The sequence below is a fragment of the Leiobunum rupestre genome, chromosome 10 (genome assembly GCF_980474605.1).
Source record: "Leiobunum rupestre chromosome 10, qqLeiRupe1.1.hap1, whole genome shotgun sequence".
NCBI lineage: Eukaryota > Metazoa > Arthropoda > Arachnida > Opiliones > Sclerosomatidae > Leiobunum > Leiobunum rupestre.
Genome location: NC_143393.1, coordinates 38,220,500 through 38,243,795, shown reverse-complemented (window position 1 = coordinate 38,243,795; position 23,296 = coordinate 38,220,500). Strand labels below are relative to the sequence as shown.

General features: G+C 36.1%; 1 protein-coding gene across 3 annotated transcripts in view; it reads left to right on the top strand.

The window, feature by feature from the left end:
• The window catches only part of LOC149925595 (uncharacterized), a 50,238-nt gene that overhangs the window by 11,150 nt on the left and 15,792 nt on the right, over positions 1–23,296 (top strand). The window contains exons 1-7 of one of the 3 annotated variants that reach the window (XM_090161231.1): positions 5,695–5,970; positions 7,954–8,139; positions 9,191–9,297; positions 11,569–11,727; positions 12,692–12,779; positions 15,562–16,321; positions 18,947–19,903. In XM_090161231.1, the coding sequence (XP_090017357.1) occupies positions 8,052–8,139; positions 9,191–9,297; positions 11,569–11,727; positions 12,692–12,779; positions 15,562–16,321; positions 18,947–19,903 (2,159 nt within the window). In that variant the 5' untranslated portion in view covers positions 5,695–5,970; positions 7,954–8,051. Of the gene's footprint in view, positions 1–5,694; positions 5,971–7,953; positions 8,140–9,190; positions 9,298–11,568; positions 11,728–12,691; positions 12,780–15,561; positions 16,322–18,946; positions 19,904–23,296 lie in introns of those variants that run through there. The other 2 variants (XM_090161232.1, XM_090161233.1) reach the window with 2 other exon arrangements.

The following is a 23,296-nucleotide window of genomic DNA, read 5'->3' as shown; positions in this document are numbered from 1 at the left end:
TTTCAAATTTATCAAAAATTTAATCGGATAATACAGAAATATAAATTACTTGATCAAAACGTTTTACGAATAATTTTGAATAAAAGTTAACCATCCCCGACCTCTAGGGGCAGCGTTGCCAGATTTTTCTGACCGAATTATTGTACAAAGGGTAAAAAATTATAGTACTATGTACAATAGAAATTATGGTACCAATATAAAATAGTATTAATAACTTTTAATTTAAAGTGTTTGTTTCTTTATGGGAGTGGATGTAGTCATTATCGACCATAGAAATCGGAATAACTAACTAGAACGATTTTTGGAGCCGATTAGAAATTTCGATTTCTATGGTATCAACTATCGAGTGATCTGGCAACACTTGAACGTGGACTTAATATTTAATTAGTTTAAAGTTACGTGATTTTGGCTTTCAGGCGACGGTTTTATGCAGAGTTATTTTAGTAGTAGAAATAATGTAAATGTAAAAATAGTACCATTATAGTACAATAGGTTGAAAATATGGTACATTTTGGTACTATATAGTACGCTATCAAAATAATAATACAATTTATAATACGATGCAAAATTAAGGTATTTGTACCATAATTATAGTACGTATGGCAACGCTGGTAGGGGGCACATTCCACCCCTGAAACGTATGGTCGTCCGTACAAATCTTTTTATTTTTTTATTTTTTCAATGGATTACCACCCTGAACCAAAATCCTGGCTACGCCACTTAGGTCGTCCTAAGTTAAATGTACTACTACCAAACCGGGCCACCGATAGCGGGCCCGGGTAAAATATAATTTCAGGGCCCCAAGAGAGTCGTTACTACTGGAGATATAGCTATATTTTTTCAGAGCGAAATTCGGGATAAGTATGCCTCGGTAATTTGTACAGTGGCCTAGACGGGCGGGCCCGGGGGCCACATGCCCCTCCCTCCCGAACCAAAATACTGGCTAACAAGGATGAAAATATACTATTCAATTCGGTTACAAGTCAAAATCGCAATTAGGCAAGATGAGGTGGAGGATAACCCACAAGCTTGGTAAATAATTAGCAAGGCTAACAGATAAGGCACCGCCTTATTCCCAAGTCGTCTAGCGACTTTTAATGCCTTTAAACAGGTTGCCGGGTTACAAGGCATGGGAGGCTAACATGATTAAATTATAGGACAGAGCCTCCCTGTTAGGTTATAAAATTAAAAAAAATATAGATACCAAGTCAGTTTTGGAATTTAGTTTAAAAAAAAGATCTAATTTCGTTTTACATTCGTCCCTGTTTGAAAAATTTACCCTAGAATTTTTATTGCAAAAGTACATATTTTCCTTATTTTTTTTTAAAAGATTTTGGTGGGAGCTCTGCATGGAATTAGATAATTATTAGTTTTTATTACCAATTTATTATGAGTGAAAAATAAAAACTTCGTTAGATTTGCATATTTAATGAAAAATGATATATGTTTATAATTTATTTTTCCCTCATAATTACTAACGCATATTGAACTTGCAAACTCGCTAAGCCTTATTAAAGCCAATTTAAAAATTACATATTTATTCGTTTATATTCTGTAATACAAGCTATAATGTTAATTCACAAATTTATTTCGACGATATTGAAGCGTGCGCTGGTGACATGTTTCCTTCCCCCCTTTCGTGCCTATTAGGCGATAGCATAAATTTGCAAGGTATACTGGGTAAAATTTCTTTCGGGAAACATTTGAGCGCCATCAAACGGTAGAAACCTTTAACAATAGTCATTTGGTTATAAAATTGCTTTCAAGTTTACCGTTCCATCTTCATTAAATAAATCTTTAAAAGTTTAAAAGAAATTCATACTTAAAATTTGGTGGTAAGTTATGTTTTTAAATATTTATACTTTTTTAATAGATTAAAAAGAATAATTTGTTAAATTTAATTTAACGACGACTCTGACATTAGTATTATTATTATGATATTAAGTCTCTAACTAGAAAATTGTAAAAAATTAAAGACTTATAGAACACTTTTTTAACCTAGGCTTAGTGAAGCCGCCCCTACGTTTTGACCACGACCAACCTCGATCGCGGAAGTGCATTATTGAAGTTGGCAGTGCTATGATGAATTTCCGGGAACATTTTAAAAAGTTAGCTAAGACCAAAACAATTTATGCTATCGCCTAACCGTCTAGACATAGTAATTCTATTTAAATATAAATAAATACATTTTCGGTATTAGTAATTGGTTTTCTAGTCGTTATATCTAACGCTAGATACATCCGAGAACCTTAAAATTTCCAAAATATATTATTTAGTGTAGAATGATTTACTATGTAGTTTTTTGGTATTATTTCGAAATATAGTTATAGTTATTGTTATTCTTTTGTTTTGTTAGGTCCAGGAAACAAGCTATTTCCGTTAGGTGGCTATCGGTGCACATGGGGGCATTTGTTAAGTGTTTGTTACGGGTTCTGCCTTGTAGAAGGCTACGTGTTACGGGAGTTTCGGAAATGCTCCGTTAACTTCGCCGAAGCGGCGCTGCTGTCGCAAAAGTCATTTGCTTGTCAGGTTTTTTCCAAGTGATATATCCAGGTAGGCACTACTATTGTTAATCCAAGCTTTCACCGTGATAAGAAACTTACTCGCTGGCCCAGTAGAACCAACTACATTTTTAAAAATGTAATTCAAAGTAGTTTATCGTCTAGGTTAGGCTTTCGTGTGACGTCATTATTTATTTATTTAATCCATGGTAACGCTCATCCAAAAACATCGATGAGCAATCGATGCTAACATTTGGTTACTGTACGATTTTTCGTGTTTCCGATTATACAACTGTAATTTTAAACAACAATTCTACTGGTTTGGTCAAAGGCCTATCATTTATTTGGAATGCCTCCGCTACTGCCTCCGCCGTTTTCGCTTTTTTTTTTTTTTTTTTTATAAAAGACTGATCGTTGCAACTAGGAGCAACAAACACAGCACCCCATACAAGGAGAACGTAACCCGTCAAAAGTCGTGCATTTTCTAGCGTACATTTTTCATTGGTTAGATGCCTTAGCGCCTGCTGTCGTCGGAAGGGGGAAATTCGGAAATTGTCTTCCCCCCGCCCGTAGAACGTTCAGCGTAAAGGTTCATCCAATGAAATTTGTACACAACACTGCGTTAGCGTGTTTAAAGGCTAGTCGCGTTCTCCTTGTGTATGTTACTCCTAGGTTGCAACAATAAAGAATATTGTCGTCAACAATTTCGTCATTTACCAACTCATAAATTATTGAAAATAATATTTTTATCTTCCTCTGATTTTCGGACCCCGTAACATTTAAAGCCGCCATCTTTAAAAACAGCGCGTCACTATGACGACAAGCTATCATCAACTAAAAACTGATTTTTCCCATAGTTGCGTGGTTTTGCTAATAACAACTTTTGCTATTAAAGGGGCACACCGGTGCTTGAAAAAATTTGGGTGGAAATCTAGAAGCTCCGCCTATTAAGGGGAGCATCATCTAAATTGATAAATTGTCTGCTTGCACTCGTTAAGATTGGTTTTGAATGTAATCCGTAGCTTCTATGAAACCTGTTGGCACAAATGTTACATTCGTTGATTCCTCCATTCGTAGCTTGCTCGTGGGTGATTCTTGTATATATTAAGACGCCCATGGTTGTCACGTGATTATTTCGTAGAATCGCGTGGTGTTTTGTCATGGCGGGGCTTAGCTATGACGTTGGCCTACGACGCTACGTCGACAGGGTTGCCACACGTCAGGGAAAAGTCAGGAAATTTAAAATAGGCCTAAAAAGTCAGGGAATTTTAAGAATTTGTAAAAATTCAGGGAAAAGTTAGGGAATTCAATTTTATCTGGACACTTTTTGTAGGTAATTTTATTCTGGTTCTATGATTATCATTTATTTCCTTGAAAATTTGCCTAATATTTTCAACATTGTAAAAACCTTTTTACTCTTATATAAGACAATTTAAATTTATTAACTTCTGATAAAAGTAAAATATAAAAATTTTGGGCTTAAAAAGTCAGGGAAAATCTCTTAAAATGGTCAGGGAAAACAGCGAATAGTTAGGGAATTTGAATCTGAAAATTTGGTGGCAACCCTGTACGAGCAAACACGATACTATAGACGTAGACCTGATGATGTCAGGTGCATAAGAAATATAATTTAAAACACCGGTCAGTCATAGTTGGCCTACTACAGGGTTGCCACACGTCAGGGAATTTAAAAATGGGCCTAAAAAGTCATGGAAAGGACAGGGAATTTTAAGAATTTGTAAAAGTCAGGGAATTTAGTTTATTCTTGACATTTTTTTAAGGTCATTTTACTCTAGATCTATGGCAAATCCTGCTATTATTATTTAGATCCTTGAATGATTTTTAACGTTTATATAACTTTGAAATTGAAATGTAATTTGATTAAATTTATTAACTTCTGATAAATGTAAAAGTTAAAAACTGTCTAATTGTGGCCTTAAAAAGTCAGGGAAAATAACTTAATATGGTCAGGGAAAACACGGAATTTGAATCTGATAATATTGTAGCAACCCTGTACTTTTATTGGATTTAAAGTCGATTTTTTAAGGTAACTAGCGCCAATTACCCTAACTCCTGTAAGTTCTGTTAAACCTGGTGGCAAATTAAGAGATCCACCGTAAATATGAGACTAAATAAAACCCTTTGACGAACTCATATTTTCATAGACTAATTAATAATTTTAATTTTTATTAATATTCAAATAAATTAGGTTTATAATTTGGAGATTAATTTTGAGTCACAAAAAGGGCTTATTAAACGAATGAAGTTGATATGTTTTAATTTATCAATTTGATAAATAACTTATTTATAAATAAATTATCGAAGCTAATAAATTTGGAATTCAATTTCATGATAGATATTTGAAGGTTAAAGAAGAGAGTACTTAATGCGAGCGTATAAAACAAGCATTTCCTCTCCATAAAACGCGGAGCCCTAACCCGTGTTCGCCTACGCCATTGTAATGGCACAGCCAGAACTGGCACCTCCCCTCTTCGCTAACCTGAAATGGGATTTAATTTCTTCTCTGACTCGACCGACGTCCTAAATATCCCCAGAAGAGAGAAAAACACACCGCTAGCCGAACCACGTCTCGCCAAACACACGCCCTAAATTCAGGCACGACCAGAAAAAATCTCCTAACCATCCCTTATCGTTACGAATTACAAATTAACGCTAGATTTATACTTAATTACTAAAGCTTATTAGGTCTATTCCACCGACCACCTTGTCAGGGAATCTCAAGGGGAAAAGTAACTCCAAAATGTACCATCAATTTATTATTTATTTACCAAATTGAAACGTAAAAATATCGTCTATTAATTAGTGATCCTTCTCTTGAAAAATAGGCCTATAATAATAAATTGTATTATAAAAAAGCCCGTTAAAAAACTCGAAAGAAATGAGCTTCCTAAATCTTAATAAACTTCTCCTTCGAGTATAGGCGCAAAGGCCTAGCGATATTTTTTCTAGTTCTCCCTCTCTCCATTTATCCATAGTCGCTGATAAAATGTCTCTATTCTTTGATTCTGTTCGCGGGGCTCTTGGCGGGCCGTAGAACCCCCCTTCGGTCGGCAGGATCGGCGCAATGGACTCAACCGGGCGCGGATGCGTCTCGTTCATTGGATGAAATATCTCGAACGCGTTTTTCCCCGCTCGGGCAATCCAACTTTATTTTCTCTCTCCGGTACGGGGCGCCCCGAAAGTCATGGCGGATTTTCGCCACACTGCAGCGTTACTTGGAAAATTTTCACTCCCTCTCCGCCGTTGACTCCGTAAATCCGACCGTTTTAAACCAAAGTTCGACCTATTCCCCGCGTATTAAAAGGGAATTAAAACGTTTGTTTTCGGAGTTTAAAAAGTGTCGAGACGCGGATATTTTTCGCGGTTCGAATTGGCGAGAAAGTGTCTCGTAGCGTAACGAAGTCACTACGTGGCTGGCTATCTCCTCCTCTCTTCTTTCTAGAGTTTGGTAAGTGGGGTTCGTGTTTTTTTCGGCGGAGGGTCGTTTTCCCGAAAGCTTCTTCTCCATTGCGGCGCCGGCGCTCGCTTCTCCTATGCCCTGGACCTGTTGCAAGTTTCGCGGGGCGGCCCAACTCGCTCTCTCTCTCTCTTCCAAAAGTACTTATCCACGCGACAAACTTTGGCAAACTATCGATTTCGGCGTCGCCACAGACGGGATCTCTAGGCGTTCTTAGCATCGGGGACGCTTAAATTCCCGTCTCAAATATAATGGCTTTTCGGACGTCGGACTGCCGTACGACGCGAAAATAGGGTATGGTATTTTTTCAAGCGTATCTTTCTCTGGCGGGCCGTTCTCTTTCCCCTTTGTTCTGTTTTTGGGAGAGCGTTTTCTTAAGCCTATTTCGTTCCGATTTTGTTCTTCCGAAGTTGGAGGGGAACCCGTTTCCACCGTTTCGCGTCAGTATTTAGGTGTTTCTCTACCGGAAATTGCCGTGTTAGGCTTAGCGCTCATTTTTACGAGGGAAGGGAATGATAAGTCGCTTTTTTGTAGCCTCGTCATAGGAGAAGGAGAATATTAGAGCGCTATTTATCCATTGGAATTTTCTATCGGGGAAGGTATTCGCCAAGGCTTAAGGTTTATCCGCGCTTACCCCCCCCCCTCTTTCCCTTTTCTCTAGCGATCCGATTTTTAAATCTCGCGGAATATTGGACCTTTAATTTTTCGAGATTTAATTTTTTTTATTTTGCAATTTTATTATTTTATTTTATATTAAAGAAATAAATAAATTAGCTACTTAAAATATTTTTTGTACATCTGTGCATTATTTTCGTATTAGGTTTGGTTAATCTTTATTATTTAGCTAAAAAAGTTTTCCCGTCAATTTTAGAAGAGTTTTAAAGTAGGGAATTATTTTTTCGTCTACTTTGACGATTTGGAAAACGGACCTAAAACCACTTATTTTATTTTAACCGATAGTTAGTTTAATTTATTGTCCTTAACGTGTTGGGGGATGTCCGGTTTCAATTGTGATGTAATTAACTGCAAAAATAGTTTAGTTCTTAGGGGTATTCACTTATGGCGAGTTCAGGGCCGGGTGTGCGGGCCCCGGCTGCGGTAAAACAATAATTCCGGGCCCCAATAGAGCTTTTTTCACTGGAAATAATTACTCAGGGATAAATTTGGGTGTAACATTAACTCCGGGCCCCTATAGAGTCGTTATTGCTGGAAATAACTAAAAGTTGCCGGAAGAGACTTTCGAGAAGGGTACGAACTTGGGCCCCCGTGTAACAATAAATCCGGGCCCCTATACAGCCGTTTTTACTATAAATATCTACATGTTTTCCGGGATAAATTTGGGAGAGGGTTCGAATTAGGGTCCCCCAGCGGCAAGGGCAGCGGTGTAACATTAACTCCGGGCCCCAATAGAGCTGTTATTACTGAAAATAACTAAAAGTTGCCGGAAGAGACTTGAGAGAAGGGTACGAACGCGGGCCCCAAGCTTGAAGGGCCCCCGTGTAACATTACTCCGGGCCCCAATAGAGCTTTTTTTTACCAGAAATAATTACTCAGGGAGAAATTTGGGAGAAGCGTTTGAATCCGGGCCCCCCAAGCTTGAAGGGCCCCGTTGTAACATTAACTCCGTGCCGCTATAGAGTCGTTATTGTTGGAAATAACTAAACATTGCCGGAAGAGACTTGAGAGAAGGGTACAAACGCGGGCCCCAAGCTTGAAGGGCCCCCGTGTGACAATAAATCCGGGCCCCTATAGAGCCGTTTTTACTAGAAATAACTACACGTTTTCAAGGATAACTTTGGGAGAAGGGTTCGAATGCGCCCCCCCCCCCGGATGCACGGGCCCCGACAACTTTTACCGTCTCCCTGATTACGTGAAGTGTTTATGAATGCGTTTCCGGGGCCCCGAAAAAAGCCAGCCCAATTTCGCGGTATAAGAGGATGCAGCCCTAATGAACTATTTTGTTTCATTGATTAGGTGAGAATAGTCCAACGTGATAGTTACAGAAATCACCATGGTAGACTTTAATAATACGTTAATCACAAACCAATAAGAAAATTTAAGTATCATAAAAAATGGATATGAGTATAAAAAGTGCAGGATGGTCAGAGCTGCCTCCAGAGCTCGAGTTGAGGGACTCTTCCATTGAGCCTGGCAAAATAGGTGAGATTTGTGTATCACCTATCAGTCACCTACAAATTCTCATTCGTTAGCACGTACAAATACGCCCTCTTTTTGTTTTTGCATATTTGATCTCTATTTATTTGAAATTCCTTTTGTTTGTTTATGACTTTAGAAGTAGTTGCATTATCTATTTCTCTTTTATTTACCAAATTGATAAACTCGTTTTTGTTCGCTCTGCATTTTATTGGTCGTGTTTGCATTTTGGTATTTTTTAATTTCCTTAATCTTCACTATTTTATTCTTAAATACTGAATTGTTAAGCTTATAGATTATTCTTCCAAGCCTAAAACTCAACTTCTTCACTATTTTAGCCTATTTTAATATCGAATTAAACTGACAAATTTTATAGTAGTTATAAAACAGTTAACTTAAGCGTTACAATCCCTAAATGTTATTGGTTTAAAAATTAATTTAGCGTCTGTCAAAAAATAACATTTTGAAGTATAAAATTTATTTAATTTTAAATTTACCCTAAATGGTACGGGTTTAAAAATTAATTTAAAGTCTGTGAAAAAATCACTACATTTTGAAGTATAAAATTAATTTAATTTCTGAATTTACCCTAAATGGTAGTGGTTTAAAAACTAATTTAGAGTCGGAGAAAAAAATCACATTTTTAAGTATAAAATTAATTTAATTTTAAATTAGGCTGATTTAAGTAACTTTGATTTGTAATATATTTAAATGATGGTATAAAAAATGGCTTAAAATACACAACAAATCTGATCAAAATTAAATAATTGGATTGTAATTAGGGTTAATTAATTAATTACTATAATAATATAGTTAATAGTAAATTTCAAATACGCGTATTTCAACTAATAACCTAACTACCCTTTAACTTAACCAAAATCTTTTTCTTTCTAATGCTGTCCATTCTAATTAACTAATTCAGGGTGAGTGTTGCTAATGCTTTTATACTAATATTAATTTCTTTTAAAATATTGAAATAGAGCTAATATTTTTCTTCAAAATCCAATATAATTATGTTTATTTATATAATAGCAATAATAATAACAATTATATCCAGGTTTGTGGAGTAGAGGCCCGGTAGCGATTGGCCGTGTCTACGGGCCCTTTCTGGGTCAAACAGTTCACGTCAAACCCAGCAAAGTTACGGACTGCACCATTTGGCAGGTAAGACCAAAGACTACGATTATTCAAACTCCAGAAGTGCTAAATTTCAGCTGCAAAATAGTGTGGAAAATATATTTTATATATATTAATACCCAAACCACCACGATAGGCCTAAGTTAACTAGCGACTTGTAAAGACAATTACCAGTGGCTGGGTTGAATATTTGGTATTCCAAATAGTCAATTTTTTATGGTACTCTTGTTAATTGAAGTATACAAACCTGAAAATAACAGGGAATTAGATTGTTGACAGAAAAAATCAGGGAACTCGGGAAAGTTTTCTTTAAAGAGTACTTTATATTGATTAGGGATGCACCGATATATCGGTAACCGATATATCGGTAACCGATATATCGGTAACCGATATATCGGCTAATTTTTCAAATATCGGTATCGGCCAATATCGGCTTAAGCGAGGCCGATATTAGCCGATATTTCTGGTATTAGAAAAACATTTTCTAGTGTTTCTTTTTGATCGCTGTTGTAGGAAATAATTATTCGCGTCCAAAACGGTCAGGAATCATAAGTGGTTTTTAGACTCCAAAAGCCTTAGATCATATCATTTTTTAACAGGTGGTTACGAGAGTAAACAAAAAAGCATAATATTGTGATGGGTAACTTTGTTAATATCGGCCGATATATCGGCTATCCTAGGCCGATCAAATCGGCCGATATTATCGGCCACGATTAGCCGATATATCGGCTGTACCCATATCGGTGCATCCCTAATATTGATAAGTTTTTACATAATTGATTTGAGTTTATTACTTCTTATATATATGAATGCTTTTATAATTATATTTAAAATTATGTACAAATATTTACAAAGGAGTAAAGACGTTCAAACTATTATTATATGGAACAAATTTAGTTGAAATGTCTTTCGTGAAATTAGTAGCTCTTAATGTTAATTGTGGTTATCTTGCACCTGGAAATATAAGTGAAAATCCTTGCCATTATTTTGTACGGGATTTCTTAGAGATTTTGGCGATTTTATCACTACTTTTTGAAGTGATTTTGTGATTTCAATGTTAATTTACCACAGAGAGAGTTAAAATATTTTACGATTTTAGACAAAGTGTACGGGATTTTGGTAAATGTCCGACACCTCGGTATAATGTTACTACTATTAAAATATTTAGTTTAACATTTTCAGTAAAAATAGTGTTTTTAGCTTTTTACATGCAATATTTCTTTAGTAGCCACTTAATTTATGGACATATTTTCCAGGGATTAATAATATTCAGCTAGGCTAATACCCTTAGCAACACCTTAGGCCTAAGTCATCAAGCGACTTTTAAAGCCATTATTTCAGGTGGTCGGATTACGATGCGTAGGAGGGTGGTGGCAAGCCCTTCATGCCACGCGAGCCAACACATTTTCAGTGTTATCCCCCTCTTGGGTTTAGCTTTGACTGTACTAAATTTTCTCCACCTGAGAACAATCCTTTATTAGAAACTATAAGAAACATTTTTCCATATTAACACCTTTTCCACTGGAATGGACTTACTTATGACCTTTTGGTATCACTGACAGCGGGATTTCATTGTTATCCCACATTGAGCTTAGCTTTGACTGTACTGCACCACCTACAAGGCCCCCAGAGATCCTATAATTCCTATAAAATCCTATATTTTCTCAAATGTCCTATAACATCCTATATTTTTAGCAAAATCCCCAAAAAGTCCTATAATTTCGATATTTTGCCCATTTCAAATCCCGCCACACACTGTAATTTCTAGATTTAGCTATAGGATAAATTCCTATACAAAGTCATTTTAGTCTATACTTTTGTTATTGTTAACATGGTTAGCTACTAGTATATTTTTGTGAGAAAATGGTGAAATAGTTTCTATTTTTTAAGTGAAAATCAAAGATTTATTTCCCTAAATATAAATTTGGTTCTTAAATGCATACAGTTAGTAAATGAAATAGCATATATAGTCCTATAAAATCCTATAATTTTGAAAAAAATAGTCCTATAAAGTCCTATAATTTTTAGAAATGTAATCCTATTTTTCCTTTATAAAAATTGAAGATGATAAAATTTTATATTGTGCCCCCCCCCCCCAAATGAAATTGTGTATACACCACTGTTAGGCTTAACTAGATGCCGTATAATCCGTCTAATATTGATTATTCCGAATTGGAATTTAGTAGAAATAGTAATATTTGAAGACTCGCTATGCCATTTTTAATATGAGATGGCGTATTTTTCGTAACTCCTAATAAAAAAGTCAACAAATGTGGATATTTTTTGTCGCCCGTTCAGATTCGAGATGTCATTACGCGGAGGGTACTCCACTATATCGACGCCTCCAAACCGGGACGTCAAAATTGGATGCGACATTTGAAATGTAGTCCCTTCATTTACCAGAAAAACGTCGAACCTTTTCAGAAAGGATTGCAAATATATTATAAAACCACAAAGGTAAATTCTTTTTTTAAATTTATAATGGGAACAATTCGGAAATTCCCGTGAAGTATGCGAAATACCAAAACGTTCTTAGATTTTAATTTAAATTGGTGTTTTTACTACGTCAGAACTTTAACATTGGTAATATTACGAGGTCGCGAGGAACCTCGAATTTTGGTGTGCACGTGCAAACCGCGCGTGTCAAAACTATTCAAATAAAGCTATGCCATCGTGACGTAAGAGCAACGTAAAAACAAGTTATATAAAAAGAACTATTTATTAATATTTTATTGTTTACGTCGCCTATCAAGCTAACCGGTTCATTTTAGTTAAATATTTAATATTCTAGAAAATCAAAGTAGGCACCCAAAATCTTTACACTGATTGATAATTTATATTACTTTGATAACTTGAACGAAGTTTAATTGGTGCACATTTGGTAATTTGATGGTAATATTTAAGTTAGGGACAAGTCAGGGAATTTTTAAACGGTATGATCCCAACTTTACAATGTATTTATTTAGTTATATATTAGTTATTTAGTTATTTATTATTTAGTTCGTTATTTTTTATTTAGTTAAAACATGACCCAAAGAGTCAACTTTATACCAAAATACAAGTAGTTTTATTAACTTCTGATAAAAGTAAATTATAAAGTTAAAATGAATTTAAAAATGGTCTAATTTTAGTATTAATAAAGTCAGGGGAAATGTCTAAAACGGCTGGTCAAATTTAAATCTAAAATTATTGTGACAATCCCGGAGAGTAATTTTTTATATTTTTTATTAATCTCAGCCACCAATTTGACATGTCTAAATTTTTACTTATTGGACAAATTTCAGTCAGTGCTTAACGTATTTTGGAATTTTCTATAGAATATAATACTATATTCTATAGATAATTCTACTATTTAAACAACCTAAGAAAACTTAGTACTCGAGTAATCTAACGGTAATATTAATCGCTTAACTATATTTAGGAACTTTCTCCCGGCGAAGAATTGATAACCTATTTGGACGAAACACCTTTGCGAATCGAGACTGATACACCCCAAGACCGACCTCCACGTAAGACCAACTTTTATTTATGACTCGACTCGTAGCACGCCGTGCCTAGCCCCGTCTAAAGCCGAGGTAAACATCAACTCCGCTAAGCCTCGGGCTTGGTCTGGCTATAGGCCAATGCTACGGTTTCTAGAAGACCGTCTTCCCAAGTATAAAACGTTTGCCTCCACTCTTTCGAACGCCTGAGAGCGCTCGCTCGCTAAGCGGAAAAATTCTAACCTTTTCTTTCATCTAGTCCCCCTTTGGACACCCTCCCTCTTAGACTTTACCCCCCCCCTTCCTTCTTATATGCAAATGAACAATATTTATAAGTCGGCTTCCTTTTGACTATTTCGGAATAGTAATTGGGAAATCTTTCCAATTCTTGTTAATCTGAGAATTTCGTAAACGATTTAACGAGTGGCCGAAAACGATAATTTTAGGGTAATGAATTGTTGAATGTTTCAATAACGAAACTAAGCGTGGGAAAGTTCTATTACTGTGGTTCTTTTTTGGGTATCATTTTAGTTTCTGTATCTTTTTTTTTAAATAAATATGCAGGGTGACCACAGCTTTGATATTTTATGGTTCTTTTTTCCTTTTTTAAAGGTCTTCCTCTAATTAAGACTATTTTTCTTGCTTTTCTATTATCATTCTTTTTAGTAAACACCGTAATTAATAACTGCAAAGCATTTGACAAAATTTATTTCAATTATTACGTCGTGCAGATTGAAATTTGCTAAGCTTTTACTTCAGAAATAATTTAAACATAAATCTGTTAGTAATTTCAACATATTATTCTATATTTTTCAGTAATTTCAAAATATTTTCGTATATTTGTCAGTAATTTCAAAATATTTTACTATATTGGTCAGAAATTTCTAAATATTTTCCTATATTTCTCAGTAATTTCAACATATTTTCCTATATTGGTCAGTAATTTCAACATATTTTCCTATATCGGTCAGTAATTTCAACATTTTCCTATATTGGTCAGTAATTTCAACATATTTTCCTATATTGGTCAGTAATTTCAACATATTTTCCTATATTGGTCAGTAATTTCTAAATATTTTCCTATATTGGTCAGTAATTTCTAAATATTTTCCTATATTGGTCAGTAATTTCTAAATATTTTCCTATATTGGTCAGTAATTTCTAAATATTTTCCTATATTGGTCAGTAATTTCAACATATTTTCCTATATTTGTCAGTAATTTCAACATATTTTCCAATATTGGTCAGTAATTTTGACATATTTTCCTATATTGGTCAGTATTTTCCTATATTGGTCAGTAATTTCTAAATATTATCCTATATTTGTCAGTAATTTCAAAATATTATCCTATATTGGTCAGTAATTTCAAAATATTATCCTATATTGGTCAGTAATTTCAAAATATTATCCTATATTGGTCAGTAATTTCAAAATATTATCCTATATTGGTCAGTAATTTCAAAATATTATCCTATATTGGTCAGTAATTTCAAAATATTATCCTATATTGGTCAGTAATTTCAAAATATTATCCTATATTGGTCAGTAATTTCAACATATTTTCCTATATTGGTCGGTTATTTCAACATATTTTCCAATATTGGTCAGTAATTTTGACATATTTTCCTATATTGGTCAGTATTTTACTATTTTTGTTCAGTAATTTCAAAATATTTTCCTATATTGGTCAGTAATTTCTAAATATTATCCTATATTGGTCAGTAATTTCTAAATATTATCCTATATTTGTCAGTAATTTCAAAATATTTTCCTATATTTGTCAGTAATTTCTAAATATTTTCCTATATTGGTCAGTAATTTTGACATATTTTCCTATATTGGTCAGTAATTTCTAAATATTTTCCTATATTTTTCAGTAATTTCAACATATTTTTCTATATTTTTCAAATCAATCACTGAAAATTCAATATTTTCCCTATTATGGTCACCCTTATTTTAGCTTTAAGATTTGATTAAATATAAATGAAGAGCTGGTAACCTAATGATGAATAGTAATTAATAATCGTAAAATTTATAAATTTATATAAATGATATATTTAATTTGCAAAGACACTTAAGAGCTATAACATATCAATATAATTGTAGGTTGGGAATTTCAAAATAGGCCTAAATTTAAGTCAAGGAATTTAAATTTATCTTGAAAATTTGATGATCTAAAAAACTTTAATGTTTGTTCAAGTCGCAATAAACATTTAGATCAAACATGAACTTAAGAGTCAACCCTAAAATATAACGCAAATTTAATTCATTTCACCCTTGTACTAAAATATAAGGCGAAGTAAATTCATTTCACCCTTGTACTAAAATATAAGGCGAAGTAAATTCATTTCACCCTTGTACTAAAATTAAAGGCGAAGTAAATTCATTTCACCCTTGTACTAAAATAAAAGGCGAAGTAAATTCATTTCACCCTTGTACTAAAATAAAAGGCGAAGTAAATTCATTTCACCCTTGTACTAAAATAAAAGGCGAAGTAAATTCATTTCACCCTTGTACTAAAATATAATTCGAAGTAAATTCATTTCACCCTTGTACTAAAATATAATTCGAAGTAAATTCATTTTACCTTTGTACTAAAATATAAGGCGAAGTAAATTCATTTCACCTTTGTTATAAAATTCAACTAAACTAAAATAAATAAAGGTAAAATATTTCTAGTTTTGTCAGTCATTGAAAATCTCTAAAAGTCGTCGAGGAAAAGTCGGGGAATTTGAATCTGGGAATATGATAGCAACCCTGAACGTGGTCTCATTACTTCAATTTTTGACACGTGCTTTTATTTTTCAGAATCCGAGGCAGGCTCTCCCAGTTGGGGTCCCGTTCTTCTGATCCGCCGCGTCAAAGGCGCCCAGCCATCTGGCGGAGGACACAAAAAGCACAAATCTCTGGTCACCCACCAAGTCGAGTTCAAAAGCGGGCCCCGGGAAGGAGTGGTTGCGTCCGCCCCGCAGACCTCCCCACTCTCTTTAGTGCCCGGAACTGACGTCGGGAAAAGCTCCACCGGAAATAGCGGGAGTAGCGCTTCCATCAGAGCCGCGGCCAATCGCCCGGAAGCGGAAGACACCAAATCCAACGACTTGGCCCCCGTCCATTTGATGGTGCAAGAAGTCTTGGCCACCAGGATTAATGTGGACGACATGGTCCTTGACGGCTCCTCCAAGAACGGCCCTTCCCGATCCATCCTCAAGAAGGTCACGCCTTCCAAGACTACCACCACGACCAGAGGGACAGCCACCTCGGGTAGAAATGCCGGGAAAGGTACCCCCGTTTCGTCGCCAGCTAATAACAAAGGCGGTAAGAAAGGAGGCAAGGGCAAGAAGACGCCATCCAGCGGCGGAGGTGGTGGTGGGCCTTCCACTTCTAACGCCGGCCCACCCGTTTGCCCACCCAGCCCACCCGCTGTCGACCAAGACACCCAAGAGTTTCAATTTCATGTCAAAGATCGCCACATCATTGAAAGCAATCGACACGGGAAAAAAGTGTACCGTTGCGATATCTGCGCTGGAGTCTACAGACACGCTTTTAGCCTGAAAAGACATTTCATTCGGTGAGTTATATTAGCCTCAATTTTACCACGAAATTATTTTCATTCGGTGAGTTATACTGGTCCCAATTTTACCACGAAATTATTTTCAATCGGTGAGTTATACTGGTCCCATTTTTACCACGAAATTATTTTCATTCGGTGAGTTATACTGGTCCCAATTTTACCACGAAATTATTTTCATTCGGTGAGTTATACGGGTCCCAATTTTACCACCAAATTATTTTCATTCGGTGAGTTATACTGGTCCCAATTTTACCACGAAATTATTTTCATTCGGTGAGTTATACGGGTCCCAATTTTACCACGAAATTATTTTCATTCGGTGAGTTATATTAGCCTCAATTTTACCACGAAATTATTTTCATTTTATTCTAAATTCAATACTAAATGCAGTAATATTAAATGTAGGAATTTCTAAATGCTCAATTCAACCATCGACACTAGCTGCAATAATATAAAATTAATTTTAATAACGAGGCTTATTAAAATCGTGATACTTTGTCGTTTTAATAAATGTTGGCCTATTTTTGACCTACTGCCCCTGGGAGGGTTGGCTGAGTGGTACGCCATCGGTGCGCTGTTGTTGGAACACTTCTACAGGCTGCGCCATTTAGGCGTTTTAAATCTGGACAGGTGTTTTTCAACCGCAATTAGTATCCTCCGTGAAGTTGGGAATATTGAGGGGGAAGCGAGTACAGATGTTGTTTCTTCCGCGTCCCTCTATGCAGTCTACGGACTGACTCTTTTACAAGTTTGTTTTAGGAGTAAAATATTACTACACTAAACTCAGCCTACTATTCGTAGTTTTAATAGACATATTTAGAAAATTAATTTTAATTATATTTACGCTGAACGCTTTACGGAAAGGGGGAAGACACTTTCATAATTTTCCCCTCCGACGTCGGCAGGCGCTAAAGCGTCCAACCAATGAAAACTGTACTCAAGAAAATGCACGTCTTTTGACGGGTTGCGTTCTCCTTGTGTGGGCAGTGCTGTGTCGAGGGGGTAGTCACTTAAGTAATCAGGCGTACATATCATAGGTAGTCACTAGAATTAACTTAAAATAATTACCGTAAATCACCGAAACAGTATAAGAAATCACTGGTAATCAGCGAATATTTTACGAAAATCAGAAATCAGGTGTACAAAATATTTACGAGAGACTAACCCCTCGTGCTGTGTTCGTTGCTCATAGATGGCACCAGGAATCCATAACGCTACTAGGAATGAGTATCTCCCCATATCCCCTGTGGTATTTTGTGGCGGAACATTGTGGGAGGGGCTAAAAACGCTTATACCGCCTTAAATGACGTCAAATTCAGTGACAAACAAAGGCTTATAAGCTCCGCCTACTATGTTCCGCCACAACGGCGGGGAATCGAAGCCGTTATTCATTCCAAGTAGCGTTATGGATTCCTGATGGCACCTATAGGAGCAACAAACACAGCACCCCATACAAGGAGACCGCAACCCGTCAAAAGACGTGCATTTTCTTGAGTACAGTTTTCATTGGTTAGACGCTTTAGCGCTTGCTGCCGTCGGAAGGGGAAAATTCGGAAATTGTCTTCCCCCTTTCCGTAAAACGTTCAGCGTAAAGGCTCGTCCAATGAAATGTGTACACAACACTGCGTTAGCGTGTTTAAAGGCTAGCTGCGTTCTCCTTGTGTTTGTAATAAGGGTTGGCACGAATTTGCCAAGGGTGGAAAACACTAGATATTTTCCGCGGTTTTATCCACCGATTGTTTTCCTGTTAAAGGCCGACTACATAAATCTTCGGTTTACTGTCTTTCACTGGAAGTAGGCTTACTGCAATACACGCGTGCCATGCAGTCAGCCTACTTCCAGTGAAAGACAGAGTAAACCGAAGATTTATGTAGTCGGCCTTTAAAAACCGTGTGAAAAATCGTATTTCCATGGTTTTTTCAACCTCTAGTGGCAAAATTCAATACATAATAAAAGCAGTATATTCTTCTATTTTATTTACTATTCTTCTGGCTTTTCTTCATTCCTCCTATTTGCTACGACCAAATTAGTCACTTAAAGCAAGTGTCGGCTCGACGTGAAGTAACTCTTTTTTCAACAGATGTCGCTAGCGTCGAAATCAAAACAAGATGCTTAAGCTACATTTTGACCCAAAAGGCGGGACATAAAAGTACCCCCCGCGTTGATTATCTCTTTTGTTCTGACATTAACTAAAATTACTGTAATTTTTACCTATATATTTTAAATGAGGTTAAAGTCCACTTAATAGAGTATAATTTGTCTAATTATAATACTCTGCAATGGCTCCCTGACGACGTTATTGTTTCGTTATTTTGTATTTAAACTTCCTTTGTCATTAATAGATGGCACCACGTTCTCCAGTAAAGTCCTTTTTGTGAGGAACCTTATAGATTCATGGCCATCTTTAATAAAAAGACCTTATCATAACGCAGGTGGCAATGATAGAGCCGACTGTTGCTTTAATAGAACAATTATTAATTCAACCTGAAAAAAGTTTTCTTCCGGTTTTTACTAGATTTTCCCACATGTCCCGGCAAAAACCTGTTTTTTCCAACCCAATGTCGCTCCTAGGTGGCACTACGTAAATTGAAAAGACTAATTAGTTTGGTTTAATTGTTACAGAACGCACATCAACTACAACTACTTATCGTCGGCGGACATCGCCAACTGCAACATCAACATGACGACGCGATCTCCCAAACGCGTCATGTCGGACGCCGAGCTGAAGAAATCCGGCAAGAGACGCGAATGGCGCTACTTGGATCTGTACCGATGCCACTTGTGCCAAATAACCTACTTCCCCGGCTCCCGCGAGCTGCAGAAGCACATCGCCAGCCACTCGGACTCTCCCGCCCAGAAGCGGTTCGCCTGCCCCCAATGCGACATGACCTTCCCGCACAAGCAGAACCTGGTGCGCCACGAATCGGTGCACAGCGGGGTGAAGCCGCACGCCTGCCGCTACTGCCACAAGAAGTTCCCCTCGCTGGCCAACCAACGGCGCCACGAGCGGATCCACGAAGAATTGAAACCGCACGACGACAACGACGCCTACAGTCCGGCTAAACGAAGCGCTTCAAACGAAGCCTACCACCCGTGTCTCACTTGCGGACAGACTTTCGACACGGAGGAGATCTTGAAAGAACACTCTTTGACGCATCCGTTGTCTTCCAACCACGAATTACTCGCGTCGTTACCTTCCAGCAATCCGTCGCTGTCCGGCGCCAGTAGCGCGACCAGCTTCCCCGTGTCCGATTACGGGGAGAACGGCAACGGCGGCGGGAGGTACCAGGCGACGGAATGCTTGTGCACCGAGTGTCCCAAGAAGTTTTCGACTTACGTGAATATGTGTCGTCATCGTCGATTGGCGCACCACGTGATCCAGGGCAGGAGAGGCAAGTACGTCGGCCCCACCGTCTCCAACGGAGCCAGCAACGCCGCCGGGATCGCCTTGAGAGATCGAGGAGCCCTCGAACCGGACGCGCCGATCACGGACGCGGAGTTTTTGATGACTGTTGGACAGAGGATCTCCGATAATTTGTTCAACTACGTCGACGGAAAAGCCTTTCAGCTCAAATACAGGTTGGTGTTCTTCCATTTTCTCTAATAGACCGAAAATTTACAAAGGTTTTCACCTAAAAACTATATAAATGGCGTTGTCTGAGTATAACGTAACTGTAAATCTTATATAACTTATTTTTCGAAAGCTAAGTCATAGGAGCGCTTGATTTTCAATAATATTCTGTTAGTCAATATATTCAAGCTAAATCTTAAATGTCGTATTTCCTATAATTATAATAAATACAATATACAATGTTATTTTCTGATTTAGTTGAATTAGTTTGGGTATCTTTATTTAATCGTTTGGAAATCAAAAGTTTTAACGTTGTTTTCTAAAAACTATACAAATAGCATTGTCTGAGAATAACGTAACTAAATCTTATATAACTTATTTTTCGAAAGATAAATCGGTTATGATACTCAGTCTTTCGTCATACGGGCGCTGGATTTTGGGATATTCAAGTGATAACATTGTACTAGTCAATATATTAAAACTAAATCTTAAATTTCGTATTTCGTATAATCAAAAATAAATGAACCAAAGTTATCAGACTGCTATACTCCCCATGTTGGAGGCGTTTTCCTTATGAAGTTACATTTTGATCTTGAATTCGAAATTTTGCGCGCTCCTAGGTCGAAAAAAAAACGTTTTTCTTTTTATGAAACCATTTTTTATACATAGAAATAGCTATACCCACAATTCCCAAGTGCAATTTATCCCGTCAAAAGCCTGGGATGGAAATTAGTTTTTATTTGACTCGTTTTTCTGATAATTTTCATCGGGAAAACGCCCTCCAATTCTGAGCGCTATTTCGATAACTTCGGTTCATTTACTTCTGGTATAATTCTAATTAACAGGTTACATTGTTATTTTCGGATTTAGTTGAATTAGTTTATCAAAACAAATCATTTGGGTATCTTTATTTAATCGTTTGGAAATTAGTAGGTTAAACATTCCTTATTAGTTAGATAAAAAGAGTAAATTACATTGAGAAAATGAGAAATTACATTTGTAAACGTAATTTTCATTTAAATAACTATCTAAAACAAATATCTTAAACTTTATTTTATTGAGTTTTACCATTAGTAACATAATAACATAAGTATGACACTGAACGATTTCGATTAGTAGAGTGATTGCGTAATCGGAAGTCGCTTAACCGGAAACTTGCCCCTTCTTTCTTTGCTGGCCAAGTTACTGCGAAATAAGTTAGTCTCAAATTTTAGAACAACGAATATAATCGTAAATTCATTATTAAATTGCTTTGTCAGTCCTTAGCCAAAGATTTATATGGTCATTGTCGAAACAGACTATCATTTAAGAAACTAGGCTTGTGAGAATAGGAAGTGTCATACTTCCGGTCAAGGGTTACTTATGGTATTACCATGGGAATATCAAACAGTATTTATGAAGTTCTGCTAAAATAACTCCACTTTCTCTACCTTCTATAATTGGCCCCCGGGTACAGTTGTCGCGATGAATTATTTATTTCTATCTATCTGACCTATTTTTGACCTACCGACGCCTGTAAAACTACTTTTCCCGCATGGTGATATTGTGATCGATAGATGCTAACTTAGATTCGCCCAGTTTATCGTTATGATTAGTTACGACATTTTAAAATATACGAATTCGAAGACCATTTGATTTGAGCCCCGATATTTTGCGTAAACAAGTTATCGTCGCCGTTAAAACAAAACCACGTATCTAAAATGGATTTTAATTTTGCAGGGACTTGTGAAATCGCGTGTTAGGTTTTAAACGCGAGTTAATTTTATAGTTAAATAATTTCGTTTCAATAATGAATTTATGAGGATTTTAAATTAAAAAATATTTTGCTAAAGGGGAATTTTTAGAGATACGTGGTCTCGCGTCATGAAGTGAGATAGGAGCTGACAATAAGCGAGATACGTGCGTTGTGAATATCAAAGATACGTTTAAATGTTTTCTCGATTTAAAGAAAGAAATTAAATTGCAACTTATTAATGTTTTTAATGATATATATGTAAATTGGGGTGTAGAATCTAAATATGTCAATTTTTACAAGTTACTGGGTTTTGTTTTAACGGCGACGATATTAGGTATGTTAAAAATTAGGAATTTATTTACATTAACTGTAGACCAAAAATTATTACACATAACTATATAAAGTATCATTAACTTTCTTGTTTTGATGTTGCTGCTGCGTCACGGGTGACGTATCGATGACGTTTTACTACGAAATGCCCTGGATAAATTCGACGAGGCACCCTGTTTAGCGTGCGTAGTTTATTTTATGGAAAATCTATTAATAATGAAGTGGTGTATTACTATTGAGATAAAGAAAACGTGGATATCTTGATTTCGTGAGTTAGTGAGGGTTAATGGAAAAATTTCTAAACATTTCGCTGTAAAAGTATTTTTAAGTTCGAGTTACCATAGAAACAGTGCCAAATTTCTAATCGATCGTTTTTCGTTTATATTCTGTAATACCAGTCCAAGTTTTAATTCACAAATTTCTACAAGCTTGATTTTTAGTCCTTTAGTTATAGTCTAATTAGGGAGAATGATTTTAAGATTTTTCCCAAACCCTAATCAAAATCAAATCAGATCGGTAATTCCTTTGGTAATTAAAACTTAACGTTTTCCTACGCGATTGAACTTTTTGAAGCGTGCGCCGGTGACACTTTTCCTTTCCCCCTTTTTCTGCCAGTGGACATTTCGGTCATTGAATTATATAAAATATAATATTTCTGGGGATTTTTATTACTGAACCCCGTGCAATTACTTGTAATAGATGGCAAGCAGTCAAAGCATTTCAAACAAAATTTAGGTCTTATTAGAAAATTTCTATCACCCAGTCAATTAACCAAATTCGCTTAAAGGCCGACTACATAAATCTTCGGTTTACTCTGTCTTTCACTGGAAGTAGGCTTACTGCAATACACGTGTGTCATGCAGTCAGCCTACTTCCAGTGAAAGACAGAGTAAACCGAAGATTTATGTAGTCGGCCTTTAAAGCGGTGGTTTTCAACATGTGTACCGCAGGGTTCCGCGAATTAAATAAAATCATTTTTGGCTTTCCAAACGCGACCCCCTGGGATAATATTTAATTCCTAAAATTTCAGGGATTCCGCGGATATAAATTCTGATAGCAAAGGGTTCCACGAAAAATAAAGGTTGAAAACTACTGGCTTAAAGAACCATAGGTTTTTACTTATATAAGTAAATAAAAGTATTTATATAAGTTAATCTAAATTACAGAAATACTTCGATTGAATTTATCCTATAATTTCCTATAAAATTCTATAAATAGTCTACAAATTGCATATTTTACCTATGTTTTCTACGGTCACCCTGTTATAATTAATTCACGAAATTGAGCAAATTCCCGGTTTTAGTAAAACAACAACATTTTCTCGAAACGAATATAT